Here is a 22659-nt window from a genome sequence, read left to right as displayed (position 1 = left end):
AAAAAATGAAGCAAATTATACACCCGTACCTAGCTCTCAGCCGAATTCAGTACTGAGTCAGAGTCTAATTCAGGTGACATTTTACACTGCATTTGACTGATTCAGAGTTATTACAGTGATTCATTCTGAATTATCTTCCGATCAGAGGAATACAGAATACTTTCTATGAATTTTGCTCTGATTCAGAGGGATTCAGAAGCCACTTCACGGTTGGTTCTGAAATTCTTCTGAATTATTAATGAAACTTGAAACTTCTCTGAAATTGTTCTGAATCAGTACTGCTTGTCACTGAGCCTTAGGTACGGGCAAGTATTTTTTACACTTTGAGGACCAAATGAATCTTATTTTTATTCCAAACTGTATTGTATTGCTTGGGGAAGTCACATCTATGAAAACAACTACATTTCACATGTCTCTCCTTGGGGAATGTCAACGCCAATTTTGCGCAGAATGTGGTCGCTTAATTTGAGCGCGTGTTTCTCGTATGCTTCCTTCATTTGTTTTGCCAAGGTGGCATTATCAATTCCAACCAGAACCTTTGCCAACTCTTCCAAGTTATCCTTTTCAAGTCTGGCTGCTGAATCGTCACCAAGTTCCAGATCAGTCATTAGTCGTGCCTTCGCTTCGTAAGGGTGAGTTTTGTATATTTCATCAAATCGTATTTTGCAAATAGCAACTATTCGCGATTTTAAGTCTGTCTCCGTTATTTTGAAAGAATTTTCTTTTATGGATTCCCAGCCAGGCAAGTCCATAAGCCTTTTTTCCAATTTTTCCAGACTCGTTCCGTTTTCCGTTGTTGTTTTTGCCAGTTCCTTATGAATTTCGACGCGAATCGTCTCTTCTAGATCCATTTCTAGAAATTCCTGCATGTATCGCTTTTCAATGTTAATGAACTCTACCAAGAATTGCAGCCAACCAGCGTCCAAAGCGAGCAAATATTCCTGAACATCGTCCTTCAACAACACGTTTTTGGTCTTGACGTCAACTTGTCTAGGAGAGTACATTGGAAAGTTTATTTCAAGATCACCAAAAATGAACATTATTTCTGATTCCTCTATATCGGCCGTCAGATTATACGCACGCGTTATTGTCTGGGACTCGCCTAAAATAAATCAGCTTGATTTTAATCAAGTTTGCGTGAAACTTTTGCTATATATGTTAATATTTAGTTGTACAACAGGTCTGTATTATTATTAAGGTCCGTGAAATGAATTAGAACAAAACCCCTATTGGCAAAATGATGGTGTATTTTTGTCCGACAAATTTGTTTTTCCAATTTTTTTTTCAGTGCTAGAAGAAAATCAATTGTGGTCATGTCATATAAAAGACAATAAGAAACAAAGTAGCAGGACTCAGGGTCCTCAAACATTTTCAGCCTTTGGCAGCTTTCCAACAAATTGGCAGCATTTCGATTTTGTATAAAAACTGCCATCGCAAAACACAATGGTCGGGGGACAGCAATGATATCTTGAAAGCACGTTCCTTCCTTGAAGGAAACAATCAGGAGGTACGAGAAAAACCTCGTAGTGTTTTCAAGTGTTCTCAAGTGACTTCAAGTGTTTTCAAGATTGAAAAAAATCAATATCTATTTTTTATCAAGTTTTTTTGCTTTTCTGATTTATCTCACGCCAAATTTGAAACAATTGTCTTAATCCGTCAGTACAGCTTTTTTTACAGGATTCTCATTACACAACAAATGATCAGCACCGTAAAAAATAGTTGAATCAAGTTCTTAATTTGTATTCAAAAATTATCTTTGTTTTAATTTTGAGCTAAATATTCGATTTACGGAAACAAAACTGGCCCGGAATTTATCACTTAAACTAATTTTTCAGTCATCTTTTTTGTCGAATACTGCAAAAAATCCAAATTAGAAATTTTGAGCACTTTTTCTAAGACTATAGGTATTATTGAGGCCGCTTTTGAAAAACAAAGTTTTTTGGTTCTCCAGTATTTTTCAGGGTTGAAGTTTCTTAAAAAACACCTACCAAATGTTTTCAGAGGCCCCTTTTGTCTAAATCGAGCTGGGTATGTAATTCATCATGGCAAACATTTAGCTTCTTCAAGCCGATTTTAAAAATTTTGTCAAAAAGTTCTTACCTTTTCTGGATTCTGGCGTTTTGTCAAATCTGAGCTCATTGGCATCCTTGATCTCCATATGTGATGGTATCTCTAAAAATTAAATGAACATAAAATTAAGACTTTTTGATCTATAATTTAACTAAATAAAAATTTTTGTGTATTGATTGATTAAGCCAGTGAAATAAGCTAATAATAAACTTTGCTTTCAAGGGACTTTGAGGGAATGACAGGCGTCCGCACAGTTTTTCTAGAAGCTATAGGGTCCTACACTGTGGTACCGAAAAGATACGCATAGCTTGATTTCTGCATTTCAATCATGATTCTAGCTCTTCAAGCAAGATATGCGCTTAGGCGTTTAAAAGAGGCAAACAGTTTTCAAGTTTGAAAGGAGATTTTGTATCTTTTGTTTGCTTCAGCGGAAAAGATAATCAAATATTGTTTTCTTTTTCACTGCTGAGCGAGATTTTGTCTTTCCAAATTCTCGTATTCATGGTCAGAATACGAAAGAAACTCAGAGGTAAGTCACGATCTAAAACACAGCGTGCATGCAAACGTTATCAGAAAAGTAGCGGTTTTAAGCAAAAAATCTGTGGAAAACTAGCGTTGGAGTTGCATTTTTTGTTAATCATAGTCTTATACGCTGTTAATCGCACACATTTTGAAGTCCTGGTTAAAACTGTAATCGTAAATGCTCCTCCATTGCTGGCCATTTTTTGAAAAAAAAATCAAACTTGGTTTAAGTTTGATTTTGAACCCCCAATCTGCCGATGAATTGTGAGAGTTCTTGGAAGATGAGAAACAAAATTTTTAAAGAAGAAAAAGCAAGAGTAAGGTGTACGGATTAGGGGATATATAGTATACGGATATACGTTTTGGTAAAAATTCAATTAAGTGGACGCAAGTTGCTAGCTAGACGACCAAAAAAGCTTGACGTTGCTTTCTCATTTTTTGCAATGTCTTGGAAACATCGAAACATTCGGAACAAAAATTAATTTTCGAGACTTCTTTTAACTGAATTATTGTCATCGGGCAAAAATGAAAACTATCAGCAATTTTTTAAAAGTATCTATGAGAAGTTGTGAAGGTAATAATGGTCTGCTTTCGATCCGGATTTGAATCTAAGTTATAACCATTGTCAGCTTTAAAGCAGCCATTGCGAAATTAAATGTTTTTTGGTGAAAATTCAGAAGAAAAAATGCAAAATATTAGAACGAAAATGATACAGATGTTCAAAATTTGTAAGAAAAAAACTATACAAACTGTCTGCTAGATGTTAAGAAATAAGTTTTCTATAACAAATTTCCGTAAAATTGATTTGAACTCCTCAAAGTCCTGTATTTTGGTGTTAATGGTGTTATCTAGAACCTCATGTTGTTTTCTGGTACGATACTGTACAATTTTCAAAGTTTTTTTGAATTGATTTCCGTTTTTAATTGGTAGTTGTCTTCAAAAAACTGTCAAGTTTGGAAATGTGTAATTGCATTAAAAATTTAAATAAAGCGTCAGAGTTGATACATATGGCTGAGTTTTGGCTTTGGTTTTTTTATATCCGTACAAATGAAAAATTTTGCCGCTTTTTCTTGCTTCAAGAGCAGCCTCGCTGCAGAGTTCTTCACTAAATTTAGATAGTATACGTTTTTCGGGCTTTAAGTTTTAATATCCGAATTTTTTAGGGTTTTGTTTTTCATAAATTTGAATTTTAATTTTTCTTTACATAGAGCTGCTATAATACGATTTCGCTCAATTTTTTATCATCTTTTTCAGTTTCATAAAATATCATTGTATCAGAAAAGCTATTTTTTTCAGTTCCCTGCCTCCTGCTTAATGGTTAGAATGGGTTGCAAATTAAAGCACTTTTGACCATTTTGAGCCGTTTGCGTCGGAAGAAGTTCTTCATTTGAGTGCTACAGCTTGATTGTTGAATTTTTTTTCGATTCGAAAACGGCGAATTGAAATGTTCTAAAGCAGTAAACTTCAAATGATTTCGTTTTTAACAAAGTAAGCTTGTATGACCGAAATTTTGAGTAAAACGGAAAACTTTACGTCTAAAAATATTATTTCTCCACCGTAAATCTATGAAAATGTCAATTGGTGAATCAAAGAATACCTTTGATCAACCTACTCATCTGTGGCACTCTCTTTCGAAGACAATCAATCTTTGAAAAAGAGCTTATGCAAAGTTTCGAATGTAGAAATCAAAAATTTGAAAAAAAAACAAAGTTTTTTTTTGAAAAATTGTTTTAATTTACCAAAAATTATTGGACGGAAGCCATCATTAAAGGGTCGACCTTTATTGGGCGACTAAGCACCCGATGCCACCCACAACAGGAGATCCAATAAGATATTCCTAGATCTTTAAAAAGCTGGTTTTTGAATGAAAAAATTAATCATGACAGTTTTGATCCTTGCAAATTACCACGGCAAAAAAAAAACAGACTTGAAATTGCTCACAAAAACAAAGCTAATTGAGGACTTCAACGGTTATTTGACTAAAAAATTCACTGATAGTATTTCTGGTTATCATTGATTTAAACAGACTGTTTGGCATTGTATCCATAGTCAATATTAGCAATGCACACACAATACCTTACCCACAAAACGTATCGATGCAACAACTTCTGAAATCCAAACGAGCAAAAATCAATATGTCGTTGGTTTATCGTTCCCAATAATACAAATTACACCTTGAAGCAGTCCGCAGTTTTTACCAAAATCGTGCAGCAAACATTACTATCAACCTTGGTCTAGCAACTTTTAGAACCTCTACTATTTTTCGGTTTCTGCTTTGAGCTCATCGTTGACCTGCCAAAATCTGCAATATATAGTTACTCAATTCAAAAAATAAAGTAAATCTCAAATATTTGTTGATTGATAATGCATGATTTCTCCAATTCTCACGCCTACGCTGATCAGATCAACTGAGATAAAACTTTAAAAGCATAGGAAACGAAGATTCCCCCCGCAGAAAGTTTTAGATTTAACACTTTTCTCAAACAATAGGCTTCACCGCAAGGAATTTTTGCCATAATTTACTTTTCGATATTGGAGACGTCAAAGTTAATCCTGGGCCACTCTTGACTACGAAGATGGGATTGAATTTTTGCAAAAAACCAACAACAAATTTTAAACTAATTCATTTACAAGCTAATAATTTAAAAAAAATTGGAAATCTTTTGTAATTGATGACATCACGACTAAATTTGTAAATGGAAAAATAGAAAGCTGGTCGTGGGCCATGGATTCCAATCTCTGGGCAGTGAGTCTTTTTGAAACCTCTCTCCATTGCTTCAGACAGGATCAAGAAAAGAGTAAATGGGGAGGAATACTTCGTTTATTACCAAAACGGATGTCTGGAAAGGATATAAACCAGCTAATTTTAACATTCTAAAATCTGTGGCGGAAGTAAAAATAATACGAATAAATATGCATTCAAAAACGCAGCATACAGTCAGCAGAAAAACAAACTTGTTGAATTCTTGGATTTTTCCTCTCTAAACATTGATAAAACAGTTACCGAAAAAACGCCAATAAATCCAATTTGCGATTAAATTGTGAAAATGTTTTGTGATAGAATAACAGAAACCAAAAATCATTTCAGAAGCATGAGATTTGAAATCTTTGAATGTTGATATCTGCAGGAGAATCGTGTCCCACAAAAAAACGTAAAGAGATTTGTCGGCAACCGACTAAAAACAGAAGAAAAATTAAGTTGCCATTTTCAACAAATTCACCATGGTTGATGGTTTGGCGAAATGGTGATTTTGAATGGTGAATTGTTGTTCTCAAAACTGCAATTGATGCCCAAAAAGAGCACAGATCAAATATATTTATGATGAGAGGAGTTATTAAAAAATCTAAATTTTGGAGAGTGGTAGAGTGCTCAGACGGGCGCCAATCTTAAATCAAACAAGATGCACAAAAATTGAGTTTCAAATAGTTCGTCCTTGTGCTATACAGATCCATGTTATGTAGTCAAGACTTTTTTGCGTAACAATAAACCATTCATTCTTTAGCTGAAAAGTTTTGCTTCAAAGCAGCACAAAAAGAGAACTTGTATCTGATAGCGCTTAACTGACTCTAAAATGATAAACACAATGTCAGAGACTGACTCCAAAATCCTATTACGAAAAACTTTCTAGTGATAAGCCACTTACAAGGTCCGTACTATTGAGCACCATTGATAGTCACAAAATGGTTACCTTTGAAAACTGATTAAACGGCGCAGTGCAAGAGTGTCATCATTGATCAAACTTTGAATCTACAGAAATTAAGCTCCAGGAGAAAATACTACATTTTCGTTTCCTGCTCAACTACAGCTTAGCTTGCTTTGCCTTTCTCTTAACTACTAAAAAAGTTCAAATGGGATCTCGCTATCTACTTTTGACTGTCATAAACAAAAAAGCAGAAAACTTTTCATCTGACATTTAGTAGGAGCAGGTACTATGACGAAAAATTAATCTGGAGAAGTTATGAAGTTCTGAGCACGTTGCCTAAAAACCTCTTAACGTATCCATGTAATGATGATACTTTGAAAAGCAGTCTATTTTTCTCGGACTGTTTGTTGCCAATTAAACAATCATGATTTTTGTAACATTTAAATTTTTCACGATATAATTTTTTCAAATTTTTAAAGAACGCAAAAAATTGTTGGTTTGTTCATTCAATGTTATAGTTGTCACTTTTTCTTTTATGAATCTTTAATGATTTTGGATGTGCAATGTTTCTTTTCAATTTCAATAACAAAGCATCCATTATACTTTTATCTATCTTTTTGCTTCCTGTTTTTTTTTAATTTAAGATTCATCATCTAATAGCAATTTGTCTTGACGAAATTCAATTTACAGCAAGGCTGGTGACAGCTCACATTGTCCTCAGAGTTATGAAACAGATCGAGAACCTAATTAACTTTTCTGTCATGAGGCAGCCATTAATTTTTTTTGCTCTTCTCATTCCGATGTCTGCCATTTATTGATTCCACGGGATCTATTTGAAACAAAATGTTCTATCATTATGAGTCGTTTGAATTCGCTTTTCTTATTTCATAATATTCTGTGGCGGTTTCTTCTCGAATATATAAATTATGTTTCCGTTTTCAACAATTGAGACAATTCAACTGCATGAAGAATATAAAGTTTCCTTTCTGACACTGATTTATACCCAAATTGAAAATGGATAATTTCTCTTTCGTGGAACTTCGTTTCGTTAGTTTTATATAGTTAAATGCTGACAAAAAAGCGTGTAGAAATAAAAAAAATAATGTTGTTTTTTTCCGGTTGATGTCACGAATTTGGTGAAGCTTAGGTGATTCCATTTTATAGATCAACAATTGAAACCCAAGTGCTCAATGACTAGCTTATCCCGTTATCTAAGAATTGCATTTTTAATTTGATGATACTATGTGGGAATAAAAAGACGATTACCGTCAATAGTGATAACTATTCCATCGTTTGCGTTCGGAATATCGCGGAAATGTTTGGTGTGGCTTATGGACGCGAAGGAGGAGTTGGTCATCTGCCTGAAAGCATCATGTTCCTGCCAACTTCGGAAAGCACGACAGTCAAACAGGAGTTTTCCCTGACCTTGTCGTTTCCTGTCAGGTATCTGCTTCATTGAGAAAAAAGTCCGGTCTGGCTCGAACAGAATAGCCTCGTCGAAGGAGTCCAGCAAGCGCAATGATGCAACAAGCTAAAAAGTAATATAATAATTGGTACGAAACACTGGCATGACAATGAAGTGTTGAACAGTTAAGTTAAAAATATGACAATGAAGCCCATAATGAATGCCCCGTGATAGAAATACACGTTGCTATTAGTTATGGGTCAAAGATTCAACAAACTTTTCAAACTCAGCTGATAGTTCTGTTTGTTCTCTGCGTTTTATAAATTTTGAGACCAAGTGAAGTAATCTTTAATGGGTAGAATAGACAAACTATGGGTAGAATAGACAAACAACTCCAGATGTTTTTGAGAGGGTCAGTGCCGTATGTCTTCTTCATATAAAACAAGAAAAAGATGAAAACATGAAAGCTTTTACCAATACTGAAACATAACTTGATCCATCTAGTTTAATATCCCAACCTTGCATAATTCAGATATTTTTATAGAAAAAATTTAAAACTCTCACCGACTCTTGTTTTTTCGCGGCAACTCCAGCTCCCGAAAAGGAAAACTTCTTGACCACAACGTTGTTATTGTTGAGCTCAATTTTATGACGCGGTTCAGAATTCGGATACAAAATTTTTTCGACTTGAAATTCTTCTATAAGCGGTAGTGTCAGTTCAACCGGGCGAAGAAATATTTTGCTGTTTTGCTGAGATATAAAGACAACTGGAGTAATTAAATGGTATCCGTGGGGTAGATCATTGTTGTTCTGAGGAACATACAATTCTACGCAAATTCTTTGATCGTTGAGGACACTGTGTTCGAGAAACTTGATTTTGATTGATCTCTGTTTCTGATTATCTCGATATCGGAACTCAAATAAGTGGCTGTTTTTAGTAATTTGCAATTGGAAGTTGGGACGCATTTCTGGCTTTATATCGAAGCATTTAAATTGACAACTTTTGTTGGGGTCTTTTCTTCCTGAAACAATGAAAGTGACTCAATTATGTCACAAAAACTGATTAAATTCAAGTCTGACTCAATAGAAGTGATTTACTCAAAATATCTGGCAGCAGCTTGCAATTGATCAAATCAACACCCGGGTCGAGATTTGGCGGTGAATTTTCGTGAGAAGTGCGGTGAAATGCGGTGAAAAAAAAACAATTTTCACTGCGTATTTCTTACATCTTTTTGCGGTGTATGCGGTGAATAGTGGTGAATTATTCATTTTCACCGCATTTTTGGTATTCTTACAAAAAAGAAACTTCAGCAGAAGGGTTCGCGCCTCCAATCTGTCTTCAACTTTTTATTCCACTACGCCAACTGTCACTTACTGTTGGCGCCACTTCAAATCAGCTACAAAAGCCATCAGACAGAAAGAAATAACCTTTACAACTGAAAAACTTAGAATTCGTCAAAACTCTAAATGGTCAAAACTGAAAATTTTTACAAGTTGGGAGCGAAATTTTGTACACCCCCCGCTTTTTGGAAGGGAAAACCTGAGCAACCCGAGATTATCGCACACGGTTAGGATAATCTCTAAGCTACTCATGGACCCAACGAACGTTATTGCATCAGATCCACAAGTGTGGCTATTAGCACTCTGGTGCAAATTTGTATTTTTCTATATATTGTCATTTAGTGTTAAGTTTCTTAAGTTGTTCATTTTATGATACTTTAGGTTTTCATCAAAGGTCAAATACCGTACGTACGAGACATATAGAGCTAAGTAATAACTATCCGTGCTTATATCAATAAAAGTAAAGATTGCAGTAATTTGACATTTACTATGTAAACAATGACCAAGATTACTTTCTTGATTAACCAATCAGAAACAAGTAGCAATGATGTTATAAATGATAAATATTTGATTATTTACTTGAACCCAATTGTTTGAATAGTGAAACGGATTAGTATTTAGAACCATTAGAAACTTTTACCGAGAGGAGTTGGTTCTCAGTTTAGACTAATACTTGAATCTTTAAAACTTTAGTCTGTTTGCTAATTTTGCCTAGAACTTAAGATCTTGCGAGTTTTAAGTTAGTTGAGTTTACTTGACAAGAAGAAGTTAGCAACAATACTAGCTACTGGCTGAAGACTTACAAGTTTCAGCACGAGATTGAACATACATTATCACTAAGGACTTTCTCAATTTCAATCAATAAAAATAAAGTTACAATTCTTTAATACGTCCGAGCGACTAATTATTTCTGCGAGGTCATTAGAAATCTGATTCATTGAAGAACCAAGCTGGCGTAAACCTAAAGAACCAGGCTGTGATACATCGGTTCCGCTGAGATTCTTGAGCAACCGCAACATTTGGTCTACCGACCCGGACAACAACAACAATACGAACACCAACGAATCTTCGATTCAAGTTGGTGGACCAGAACGAAATTCTTACGATGACTGGGGAGAGCTCCGATAGACATCGGAAAACGGCTGACTACAAGATGTCAGGCCAACTCAAGAGACTAGAAAGTGAGCAAGCTGAATTGCTCAAAACATTTGACGGACACCTTGCTGATGTAAAAATTCACTTAGATCGGAAGAAAACAGTATCTACAGAAAGAGCATATCAATGTTTTTTTTAAACTTACAATAAACTTGGGGAAAACAGACAACAGCAAACGTTACTATTAAAACTAAAGTATTTTGAAAATTTCGACAGTGACACGAAGCGTATCTTAGAAGAAAAAAGTAAAGTTTTGCGATGGGTAATTGAATTGATGCCCTTTCTCCGAAACATTGAACGTTTCCGATCAGAACTTGTCGAATAATTCAAAGACACACTACGAGCATACAAATTAGTAGAAGCTACTAAAACAAATTTTAAAGAACTGTCAATTTTGGAAAAGAATTTGATGGCAGAAAACTTAAACGTCTCCAAAAAACAACAGAGATTGTATAATCAAATGGAAGAGCTAGTGCAAAATCTAGACAAAATTTACGCAGAATGGCCCCGCATAACAAAGCCAGTAGTTTGCAACCAAGAATTTGTGAGTTTCAGTGATATGAGGAGTTACTATCTAGACCTGATCAAGCTGTACAGACACAACAAGGATTGTGGAATTCAAATATCGGCAGTATCCTCCACGTCGGCTGGTGACAAAGACCCAAACAAAACTCTAATTGCTACAGGAAATGGAGCAATAGAAAACGCCGAAGAGAACTTCGAGGACTTTTCCAGGTTTTCTGCTACACACGGAAGCAGAAAACAACCCAGTAACGTCAACTCGCGATCATCGAGAAAGCGGAAGATCGACGAAATGGAGATCGAAAACCTAAGAGCTGAGAAAAAAACAGAGAAACGACTGCAAGAGCGGCAATAGGAGTTAGAGCAGGAGCGCGAAGAGTTAGAACTTCGTCGTCAGCAGGAAGAATTACGATTACAACAGCAACAATTAAAACAAGAACGAGAACAAGAGTTACGTTTACAACAACAACAACAACAACAACAACAAGAACAGAAGATACGTCTACAGATGCAACAGCAGGAAGATGAACTCTGTCTTCGACAGCATGAGCGAGCCCTAGAAAACAAAAAAAGGAAGCAGAGGCCGACGAAGAACAAAGACGTCTGGAACTTGAGCTGACCAAAGGAAGCTCAAGGGCATGTGGATCAGGGGAAACTATCCCGTTGTTCCAACCGGGTGAAGGACTTTTCTCAACGCAACTGACAGAACCAAGCATTCTAAGAAAACCAGAAATCCGTAAATCAAATAGAGTAACGGAACCACCAGCGCCGTTGACAAGGACGACGTTTCAGCAGCAGGGAACGTCAGCAGTTCAGGACAGAAACAGGAGTCAGAGTCCCATTAATAACTCTCGAAACAGGTCTAACGAGAGCAGAAACAGCAGCACACTGAACCAAACTACTCCCCAACTCTTTTACCAACCGGTATCATGCAGTGGTGCCAGTGGGTTGCCAAAACTAAAACTGACTGAGTTTTCAGGAGATCCTCTGGAATGGCCAGAGTGGTCGGGCCTCTTTGATGTTGCTGCTCATCAAAAACCAATCAGCGATACGGAAAAGATGCAATAGTTGAAGACAACTCTCAGAGGTCAAGCGAAAGCGGCAAAATTGGGAGCGGGATTTAGCTCACAACCATACTTTCATGCTTGGGATATACTCTGTGAGAAGTATTGCAGATCAAGTGTCATAGTCAATGCGCAATTCAAGAAAATAAATACCCAACCTCTAGTTTGGCACGACGTTTCTACGAGCATCGTCAAATTTGCAAGTTTGTTTATAAATGTGGTAAAAACTTTAACTCAACTTAGATACACATCCGACTTAGAATCGGAAGCAGGGCTAAATTCAAGAACGGAAAAACTTTCGCCTCAACTGAGAGAACAGTGGTTACAGTATGTGCAAGATCGTCAACTGCTGGGAGGCAACCCGGTTGTTTTAAATCCATAATTTGCCTCCATAGCAGTAACCCATGAGAGCTTTTTAGCACAGACAAACTCGTCGTTCTTCAGAAATCAATTTCAAAGCCGGGATAAAATGAAGACGAGGACCTTTGCTTCAAACGCAGAAGAGTCAACCAAACCCAAGAATCTCGAATGTCCCTTCAAAGACGGACAGTGCCCCATTTGGACTTCTGAAAAGTTCAAATCAATGAAAGTAAATGAACGGCAAGAGCATGGTCAGAAGTTCCGACTGTGTTTTGGTTGTTTGAAACCAGGTCACATGTCGAAGGTCTGCAAAAGCAGGACATGTAGTGTACCCAGCTATGGAACGCGACTCAACAGAATTTTGTGCAGCGACTTGCCGAAGAAGGATATTACAAAGAATGTCTCATATGCTACAACGGAAGTAGCAACTAATATCACTCAAGGAGGACTCCCAATGGTGCGAATCAAGCTGACAAACAGAGACTTAAACCTAAATATACTAGCAACGTGTGATTCAGGATCCTCAATTTAATTTGTACACAAGTCAGATGTGTCTTAACTTCAACTTCAGTTCCAAAAAGCGTTCTTATCAGATGCAGGGATCCATGGCTCACAAGACGTCAAGACCATTGACAACAATGCAGTTCTATGTGCTCGAGAAACTGAAGTTAGGCGACCAGGTTGTAGAGCTGCTAGAGTTGAAACACCGTTACCCCCATTTGAGAAACTTGCCGAATCAGACCTACAGTCTACACGAGGTTCAAGTAATTCTTGGACAAGATTGTTACATTATTCACCACCCTTCCCAATTCAAAAAGAAAAAAAGACAAAGCAGCACCATCGGCAGTGAAATCAAAAAATTTGCTGGGCTTTAAGTGGTCTGTTACGAGCGAAGCAGGCAGCAAATTTTGCCACAACAGCAACATCAATTGAAGATGATAAATTAGCAAATCAGTTGAGCAAGTGGTGGGATATCGAGTCCTACGCTTCAAACTGCGGTGTTGCCGGGCATTCAAAACAAGAGGAACAACGAGCAATCAGGACGTTGGTGAAACAAATCTATTCAACGGTGAAAGATTTGAAATAGGACTTCTGTGGCGAAATGATGAAGTGAAGTTGCCAAACAAGTTCTACTCTGTAATGGGGCAACTCAAGTCCCTAGAACGACGCCTACAGAAAGACGAGACGCTAAAGAAGCGCTACCAAGAAACCATTGATACGGATGTCAACGCTGGATACGTTCGGAAAGTTGATGAAGCTGAACTAAATGAAACCAAAGATAAACTGCAATGGTATCTAACACATCATCCTGTCAAAAACCCGCATAAACCTGAAAAATCAGAAGAGCATGCAACGCAGCAGCAAATTATCAAGGAGTAGCCCTCTACAAGCTCCTATCTGGACCAGACCTGATGCAGGGTCCAATCGGAATTTTTTGGCTTCCGAGGACACCAAATAGCTTTATCAGCCGACATAGAAGCGACGTTTCTGCAAATCGCTGCCCCAAGCGACGACTGCCGTTTCTCCGATTTCTATAGCGAAAAGACCCAGAGCAAAAAATGGAAGTAAACGAATACACGCGACACGTTTTTGGGGCAAAAAATTCGCCAAATTGTGCAAATTACGCTTTGCTCCATGTGGCGAAAGATAATGCAGTCAACGACGAAAGTCTCGTTAAAACTGTTCAGCGAACCTTCTACATAGACATCTTCCTCAAGTCAGTCAGAACTATTCAAGAAGCGATCGAAATCTACCAGAAAGTCAGATACATCCTCATCAAAGTTGGATTCAAACTGACGAAATGGATAACAAGTGACGATGAAGTCAAGTCACATATCTCAGAGACAGACAGGTCAACGAAAGCTGTGAAAACTTTCGAAGCAGAACCACAAGCATCTTCAATCTTTGGATTAAACTTGAATGTGGACACAAACAGTTTCAGTGTCTGTCGCGGAACTGAGCAAAAAGTTCCAGCAAAAACAACTTAGAAAGTTGTCCTATCGTTTGTCACAGCAGTGTTCGACCCACTTGGGAAATGTTCACCCTTCACCATGCGAATGCGGTTTTTACTCAAATGCATCTGGGCAGCAATGGGGCAAGCATGGGACAAAAAATTGTCTGCAGACCACTCAACACTGTTCATTGATTGGTGCTCTGAGTTGAGACAAATAAGGACGATGTCAATAAATCAACTTTATTCCGAAAATGGATGTCTCAAACCTGAGACTTCACATTTTCACAGATGCGTCAGAATAGACAATGTGCATCGTGGCACAGCTGCAAGATTAAGCGAAGTTAAGATTGACCTATGTAATAGGGAAATGTCCTGTGGCAGCCGTCAAACATATGACAATACCGAAGTTAGAACTCCAAGCAGGAGTTTACGGTGTTCGTCTCAGAAAGCAGATGCTCAGCGAACATGATGTTCGAATCAACAAAATCTGTCACTGGACCAACTCATCAGCAGTGCTGCAGTGACTACAAGCAGCGCAAAAGAGACAAAATGTGTTTGTAACGAACAGAGCATTGGAGATACTAGAAAACTCATCGATGGATCAATGGAGACACGTCAAAGTTTTCGAGAACCCAAACCTGCCGACATCGGAACCCGAGGAATGTTCATTGAAGGCCTCAAGGAGTTCATGTGGCTAAACGGGCCAGCATGGCTACAGCGGAGCGAAGATAACTGGTCAAAGCCATGGTGTCAAGAGAACGAACTCGAACCCGAGCAAGTTACCAGTTCTGTAGCCAACGAAATTAACTAGACCAACTGTTTGACTGGAGGCGATACAATACCTTCAGCCGAATTAGAAACCTCATTGCCTACTGCATGAGGTTCAAGACGAAGAAGAGGGGAACCCTTAAAGCAGACAAAATTCATCAATCAGAGCAAATACTGTTTCCATTTGTCCAAAACGAAAGCTTCCCGAATGTTTCAAAGTCGATAGCAAACAGCAAAGAGATCTCCAAAAACATTGAACATCGCAAAACTGTCACCCTTCTTAGAAGAATATGGAACAACTAGAGTGAAAGGTCCGCTGAACCATTCAAACCTTTATTATAATGCAAAACACCCAAAATTGTTGGACAGTTTCTTGTTGGAGAAAGCACTTTGAAATAACCTACATGAGGGCACAGAGTAGGTGAGAAACATTCTTCAACAAGAGTTCTGGATTGCTGGATTGCGAAACTCATTAAGAAAAATTAAATCGAGATGTATCAAATGCAGACACAGGAACGCCAACCCAATCCACCCACCGATCGCAGACATACCCCGAGAACGACTTGATGAACATGTGTTCCCATTTATCCATACCGGTGTTGATAACTTTGGACCCATCAAAGTGAAGTTCTTACGACGTACCTTGAAAATATGATGCTGTCTTTTTACTTTTCTAATAACGAGAGCAGTGCACATCGGAGTCGCACAGTCATTGGACACCGAGTTATTTCTAGCTCCAGTAACAAGATTCATTGCGAGACGTGGCTACCCAAGTACCATCATCCGCGACAACGGAACAAACTTCGGTGGAGCAGCCAATGAGCTGAAAGTTTTCATGAACCAGTGGGATAAAGCTAAGAATGAGAGTGACTTAGCTCAGAAAAAGATTGTTTGGAAGCTCAACCCACCTGGAACCCCACACTTTGGTGGAATCTGGGAAAAACTGGTTCAAAGTGGCAAGAATATCATGATTCCAATCTTGGACAACCGAAGCCTTACCGACGAGGTACTGAGCACAACAAAGTGTCTTGTAGAGCAGAAACTCAACGCAAGACCCCTGACAGCAGTAAGTGATGGACCTGAAGACCTGACGGCACTCACACCAAATCATTTTTTGCTAGGACAAGAGAACGCGAGTGCACCATTCATGCCATCCAGTGAGCGCTACCTTGACCTGAGAATTTCATTCAAAACTGTTCAAGTATATGCCGACATGATATGGAAAAGATGGACTCGTGAATACCTTCCACAATGCAACCAGAGATCTAAGTGGTCAAAAGAACATGCGCCAAACCCGAAAGAAGGCAAGTTAGTATGGCTTGTAGCTGACTCTGTGAAACTCTGTGAGTACAAACTGGGACAAATCATTGAGATCTACACTGGTATCGACGGTGTTGTGCGATCAGCGAGAGTCAAAATGGCACATGGAGAACTGAACTGGCCAGTCGTGAAATTAGCGCCAGTATTCTGCGATGATGTTTCCGAGATTGAAAACAGGCCCAGCGATGTTGGCGCCACTTCAAATCAGCTACAGACGCCATCAGACAGCAATAAATAACCTTTGAAACTGAGAAAAAATTAGAATTCGCCAGAACTCAAAAATGGTCAAAACTGAAAAATTTTACAAATTGGAACCGAAATTTTGTACACCCCCCGATTTGGAAGGGAAAACCTGAGCAGCCCGAGGTTATCGCACAAGATTAGGATAATCTCTAAGCTACTCATGGACCCAACGAACGTTATTGCATCAGATCCACAAGTGTGGCTATTAGCACTCTGGTGCAAATTGGCATTTTTCGATATTTTTTCATTTAGTGTTAAGTTTCTTCTCGGCATCTCATCAATTCAACGAACGTTATTGCATCAGGTCTACAACTGTGGCTGTTAGCACTTATATGGTGCAAATTTGACATTTTTCGATATTTTGTCATTTCTTGTTAAATTTCTTAAGTTGATCATTTATGATACTTTAGGTGTTCATTAAAGTCCAAATATCGTACAATCAAGGCATTGAGAGCTACGTAATAATTATCCGTGCTTATGTCAACAAATATTACTATGTAAAAAATGACCTAATTCACTTTCTTGATTAACCAATCAGAAATAAGTAGCAATGATGTTACAAATGATAAATATTGGGTTATTCATTTTAACCTAGTTGTTTGAATAGTGAAACCGAATTGTATTTAGAACCATTAGAAACTGTTACCAAGAGCAGTTGGATCTCAGTTTAGACTGAAATAAAAGTCTTTAACAACTTTTGTCTTTTTGGTAAGTTTTGTTAGGTCTTAAGATCCTGAGAGTTTTAAGTTAGTTGAGTTTACTTGACGGGAAGTTAGCAACAAGACTAGCTACTGGCTGAAGTTTTGCAGACTTCAGCTCGAGATTGAACGCAGATTATCACTAAGGATTTTCTAAAATTCAATCAACAAAAAGTAAACAAATTAAAGTTACAGTTCTTTTATACGTCCGAGCGACTAATTATTTCTGTGAGATCATTAGACAATCGGGTTCAGTGAAGAACCAGGCCAGCGTAAACCTCGAGAACCAGGCTGTGATATGTCGGTTCTGCTGAGATTCCTGAGCAGCCGCAACAATCATATTAGTGATATTTCGTGTCAACTTAAATCATATTCAATAAACTTTGGATAACAAATGTGGTGAATTTTTGTAAGAAATGTGGTAAAGTTCGTGGTGAGTTGTTGTAAGAAATGGGGTGAAACGTGTTGAATTATTTTTCTTCCTCGCATTCTCGGCTTTTACCTTATTTCCTACATAAATTTGCTACCAAATTCGATTCTGTGAATTTTGCTACGAATTTCTGTAAGAAATGCGGTGAAATTCAGTGAATCATTTTTTTTCCACTGCGTCACTGCGCAATCACCGCATTTCCTAGAAAAGTTTACCACATTCTCCAAATTTTTTAGAAAAATTCACCAAAAAACCTCGACTCGGGTATGTTAAATTCGATCTTAACTGTTAATAAATTTTACGAGAATGTTTTTTTTGGAAACATTCACTCTGAGAATGTTCATCTGCACAAAAAAACCCATGTGTTGATCAGTCAAGCTGTTAGTCAAATATTTACAGGTATCAATTGCTAAAAAACAGTGGGGCGAGGGGCCATTTCAAAGAAATTGCTTAAATTTTGATATTGCTAGAGATTGACATCGTTTTGAGTGAGGTACTTTACGAAACTTTGTTCTAGGTAGAGCGACGAGAAGTATGACTGTTTGAATGACTAAACTATTCTCAATTAGGGGGGCCTAAAAACTTTTGGACATGCTCAATCATGAATTTCAACCAAATTTTAGATTGGATGCAATTTTGATGATTTGATCAATTTTTGATGATTGATGAGGTATGATTGATCAATTTTTAGTCGCAACGCAGCAGATTGTATTTAAAATGTGGAACCTTATAATCGTAAATGAATTTGAAAAACACGTCAAAAAATTTATTTACAAATCTATTAGTGTTGGCTCTGTTTGCAGAAAAAATCTTGAAATTGTGAAATAAAGTTTAATTGGAGATATGTGTTTCACGGAATGACCTTTTTGCCCTAATTTAATTGTCAAATCAACTTAATTGAGCAGCAGCGATTAATCTGATACTTAACCAAAATTTTCAAATAAATTTAAGTTACTTTCACGGACAGTCCTTTTGACTATTATTATTAAGTCAAACTGATGATAAAAATTTTTGTTTCCAATAATTTTTGTGATTGTTATGGAAAAAACTGCTATCTATGATATGAAGAAAACACTCACCAGCTTCAGCCAATAATTTATAATTGAGTTATCGCGATCCTTTTTTGTTAAAAAAGGTTGACTTCCTGAGCATAACTTTGAGTTATATTGTTGTTTGTAACGCATTTATGTACATAATTTCCATTTAACAAAACAGTTTTTGCTATCTTGTATGATTAACAACTTTCACCAGAAGTGATTGTTTGGACGCTCATCACCATGTTTATTCAACAGTTTTTGCGATTTTTGCAGTTAGGTACCACTGGAGGTGGTCACTCAAGATGCTCCTTGCTCTGAACTTGTTTGTTTCGATTGATATATTAACAAAAAGTATTCTAAACTAATAATTTGTAAGAGTTTTGCGGATTAAACTTCGGCTAATTTTCATTAACTTCAACAGGTTGATTTTTCGCCTTTACAATGGTTTTTTGCTCTTCTTGATATGTATAGAATTCATGATAATATCACTCCTCAAAGCTAAACTTTTTAAATAAATTGTTTTGTTGCATGAACGGGATCGATATAAAATCGGATTTCAGTCTGCTTTGTATTTAATGGTGACCATCAAGCAAGCTGATAGGCAAGCAAGCCAAATTTTGAAAATGAGGTCGAGTAAGCCGAAAAATTTTGGCACACCCGTATTTTAAGTTGCCCCTGGCGGGCCGGTGGGCGCGATAACCGGCCAGCGGTTTCCGGATTATTTTGGATAGTTTACCTAACTATTACATAACTTTCGGCTTGCTTTTATGTCGGCTTACTTTTACTTCGGCTTACTTTGCGTTCACCGCTTTCGATATTCCTTTCAAAGTGGATCACATTCTAATCACGCCAAACGAATGCAAAGAGAAGTCAATAGAAAGCGTGTTTTTTTATTGTTGCGATATAAGTATGGTGGATAAACTCCCTGGTTGAGCAAGAAATCGTAACTTGCGTTTTATTTTTTCTCCGAAAATATCTTTTCAGTTTCGAAACTTACAAGGATTTGAACAACCTAATCAGAACCTATTTCCAGTGACATTTATTAAGCAAAAAATTTCCAAATTACTATTGTTAATTAATTCAGTATTTTTAGTGTATTTCCTCACTAAAAAGGTATTGGTATTGAAAATTTTGGATGAAGAGGCTTCTCAAACTGAAGTAATTTGGTTTTTAGTCCTTTTTTCTCGAAAAAAAATATATAGCATCGTCTTCAAACTGAATTTAATATCTTCCAAGTTTTCAATTCCTGCTTCACTAGGGCTGCTTTTGAAGTCACTATAAAGTCAAAGTTTTAAGTTTGATATTTGAAATTTGAACACATTTTTTAAAACACTTTGCTACATCTGTTTTAATTACAATGACTGGGTTCTGTAATGGCTGTTATGTAAACTGTTGTTAACCAAGACGATTCTTGAATAATTGAGTTTGGTCTGCATATATAAACAAGTCATTTACCTGGCCGCAAATGCTCCTTGAGCTGGTTCTTCATCCAATCAATTGACCTTGAGAGTAACAAAATATTTGACAGCTTTGTCTGTTTATGGCGAACACGCAGCATCATCTCTGCCTGGAATTTCAATAAGTCTCCAAACTTTTCGACAAGTTCCACAATTAGCTTGCAAAAGCTATCTTTAGGCATGTCCAATATAATGCATAACATGAAAAATGTCGATATTGCAAAAGCAAAGAACTCAATAAGGTTAAGAAAGATGGAGAATGATGTAAAGTAAGACAAAAGTGAAGATACTATTATGTTCATGGCGTCGTAGAAAGAATTTGTCCTATTTTCGGGCAACACAAATTGCTGCCGTGTTCCTCGTTTATCAGATTTGTGAGACTGTCCATTATTAAAATTCTTCTTCTTATTTCTCACATTTGGATCATTATCGGAAAACGGTGACAAGTTTTTATAGGTAAATTGCAGCTGAAAGAATATTTTCCACATTTTGTTCCTCCTCCAAGCTAGATAATCTTGCCAACTTGACTTAACGACTGCTACTGCTCTTCGGAAGCTGTTGCTAGAACAATCAAAAGGTAGCAGTCCAATTCGGCCACAACTTTGTAGAAAACTTGAAGGACCTTGTTTTCAGTGAAACTTAAAACCTAAAAAACGTAAATTTATGTAGCATTAGCGGTGAATGCGTTGAATTTATGTATTACGCTTAAGGCGTTAAAAATAAAACCTTACCGTTTCTAATCATAGATTTTAAAATTTTTCGTATATCTTACATAATTGTGCGAATCTAAGCGTAGATCCTCCAATTTTTGGCGTTCAGAAGCGTAGTTCTGACATAATTTGGTCTTTTCTATACGTATATCTTAAATAAAGTCACCGATTACATTTTGTCGTTGATACTAGATATTTGTCAATTAAATTGGTGTTGATTTTGCATGAATTCAATGTTAAGGTTTAGCGTTGATCTTAGATAAAACAGCGTTCAACTTGGCAATCATCTTACAAATTTTCAAAATATAATGATCGCAATTCCTGAGAAATTGAGCTTCCAAGGCCAATTGCCAATTGTTTGGCCTCGAAAGAATTAAAACTTGAGTTGGTTTTGCAAATTGTTTATACCTTTCAAAAATTAAATATGTGTGCCGTGTGTGAGTTAAGATTATTCAATTTTTTTGTTTACCTAACTTGTCTTCCCCGCAGCACAACTTGCTGAAAAACTTCCCCGCTGAAAAACTTTCAAATCAATGAGATTGCGAGTTTGAACAATTTCATGTAACGAAAAAAAATATTGCCATTGTTAGAGTCTTATAACAATTTTTTTCAGTTTTATGTTTGCTGTAATGATCCGTAATGAATCTGCCAGAACAATTGCTCTAACTTTGCTTTATAAAATGGAACTGTTCCATGAATTTTTTAGGTTTTTGCCTTTCAAATTTTTTGCAAAAAGTTTAAAAAGGCAGTTGGGTTTCATAGCTTACAGAAATTATTCCAATCAAACTTCTTTTTCAGGTTTCTAAGTGTACATTTAGTCTGATCCTGAAAAAAATAGATTTCTAGATTTCTTCTCTTAGAAATGAAAACTAGATGGCTTGCTGTTTATTTACAACTGCAAAGAAATCAGTTCACTTTACGAACCTTTTCAGTTTTAGAGGTTTTTTTGACGGTAGTTCTGCTGAGAAGATGTATTAGGTTTAAAAAACCTCGTTTGATCTTAGTTCACACACGGCACCCGAACTTTATGCTTAAAAGCTATGAGAATTTTTGCAAAATAAAATCAACTTTTTAATGTAATGAAACTCTACAATTGGCTATGGAACCCAAAAAATTAAAAAAGCAACTATTCAAAGAATTTTCAATATCAACTCCAAGTTAAAAACTATTCTTTGTAAGAACAGCGCAAAAGTTTAAGTGATGAACTTATGTTGTGTCAACTCTAAATGAAAAGCTAAAATTTATTAGTTCTATTTTAGATCTACGCTTTGAATCTCCAGATTTACGTAAGATTTACGCTTCGAAGTGGAAAACTTTGTAAAATCTGCGCTTAGAGACACAAAAATTACGTTAGATCTACGCTTAGAAACGCAAAATTATGTAAGTTCTACTCTAGGAAACACAAAATTATGCGTTGAGAAAAAAGATTCTTTGAAGTTTTCTCACAACGCCAATTACCGTTTATCTTACTTAAATTTTATCAAAAAATTTAGGTGAAATTAGAATATGTTTTGGTGCAGTTGGCGTTTTTGTGTTTTAACCACAACTTTATTTTTTGTTTTTCTCGAATAATAAACAGAACAGCTAGAATTCTCTTGTTCTAAATATAAAGCGAGATGGTAATGATGTAATTTTATACAACCATAAATGTTATAACGCTTTTATTTTTATCACTGATAAGTCTTTTTTTCGGATTGACTGATTAATATTACATTTCAGTGCTGGTCCTCGTTTTGTATTGCATAACATTGCATAACTTAATGCTAAATTTGAATTCATTTGCTTGATTCAACTGCATGCACTCAAAGGGCCACGAGTAACGGCATATTACAAAAAAAAATCGTTACGCACGGTTTCAATTTCATTAATTTTTGTATGATAAACTTTTATTTAATATTTTTACTCTATGCGCTAAAGTAATAACATTGACTCACTCATATTTAATCAAAAGGCATTCGG

At 36.6% G+C, this 22659-nt stretch overlaps 1 protein-coding gene across 6 annotated transcripts; it reads right to left on the bottom strand.

The window, feature by feature from the left end:
• Nucleotides 1–259: 259 nt before the first annotated feature.
• On the bottom strand, nucleotides 260–22305 carry LOC142349221 (uncharacterized). 6 transcript variants are annotated; one of them, XM_075400641.1, is made up of 7 exons: nucleotides 22159–22242; nucleotides 20722–20757; nucleotides 19989–20636; nucleotides 8206–8663; nucleotides 7503–7767; nucleotides 2101–2172; nucleotides 260–1102 (listed from the first exon to the last, which is right to left on the bottom strand). In XM_075400641.1, exons 3-7 carry the CDS (start codon nucleotides 20476–20478, stop codon nucleotides 399–401), a joined length of 1989 nt encoding a protein of 662 aa, XP_075256756.1. In that variant the 5' UTR covers nucleotides 20479–20636; nucleotides 20722–20757; nucleotides 22159–22242; the 3' UTR covers nucleotides 260–398. The 6 variants fall into 6 exon arrangements, with proteins under 6 accessions (XP_075256756.1, XP_075256754.1, XP_075256753.1 ...); XM_075400639.1 differs by lacking the exon at nucleotides 22159–22242 and adding an exon at nucleotides 22092–22136; XM_075400638.1 differs by lacking the exon at nucleotides 20722–20757 and having other exon boundaries at nucleotides 22171–22305.
• Between the last annotated feature and the right edge of the window lie 354 nt (nucleotides 22306–22659).

The sequence above is a fragment of the Convolutriloba macropyga genome, chromosome 11 (genome assembly GCF_964194025.1).
Source record: "Convolutriloba macropyga chromosome 11, txConMacr16.3, whole genome shotgun sequence".
In the NCBI taxonomy this organism is placed as follows: Eukaryota; Metazoa; Xenacoelomorpha; order Acoela; family Convolutidae; genus Convolutriloba; species Convolutriloba macropyga.
Note: the sequence above shows the minus strand (reverse complement) of the source record. Positions and strands in the feature narration are given on the sequence as shown.

Bases quoted from the DNA above. Each gene is read 5' to 3' on its own strand.
- LOC142349221 (XM_075400638.1), bottom strand. From the start codon at position 20,478: ATGTGGAAAATATTCTTTCAGCTGCAATTTACCTATAAAAACTTGTCA. The intron at 7,768-8,205 runs GTGAGAGTTTTA...ATTACTTTTTAG, and splicing joins CCGCGAAAAAACAAGAGTCG to CTTGTTGCATCATTGCGCTT. The intron at 2,173-7,502 runs GTAATCGTCTTT...TTTAATTTTTAG, and splicing joins AATAGTTATCACTATTGACG to AGATACCATCACATATGGAG.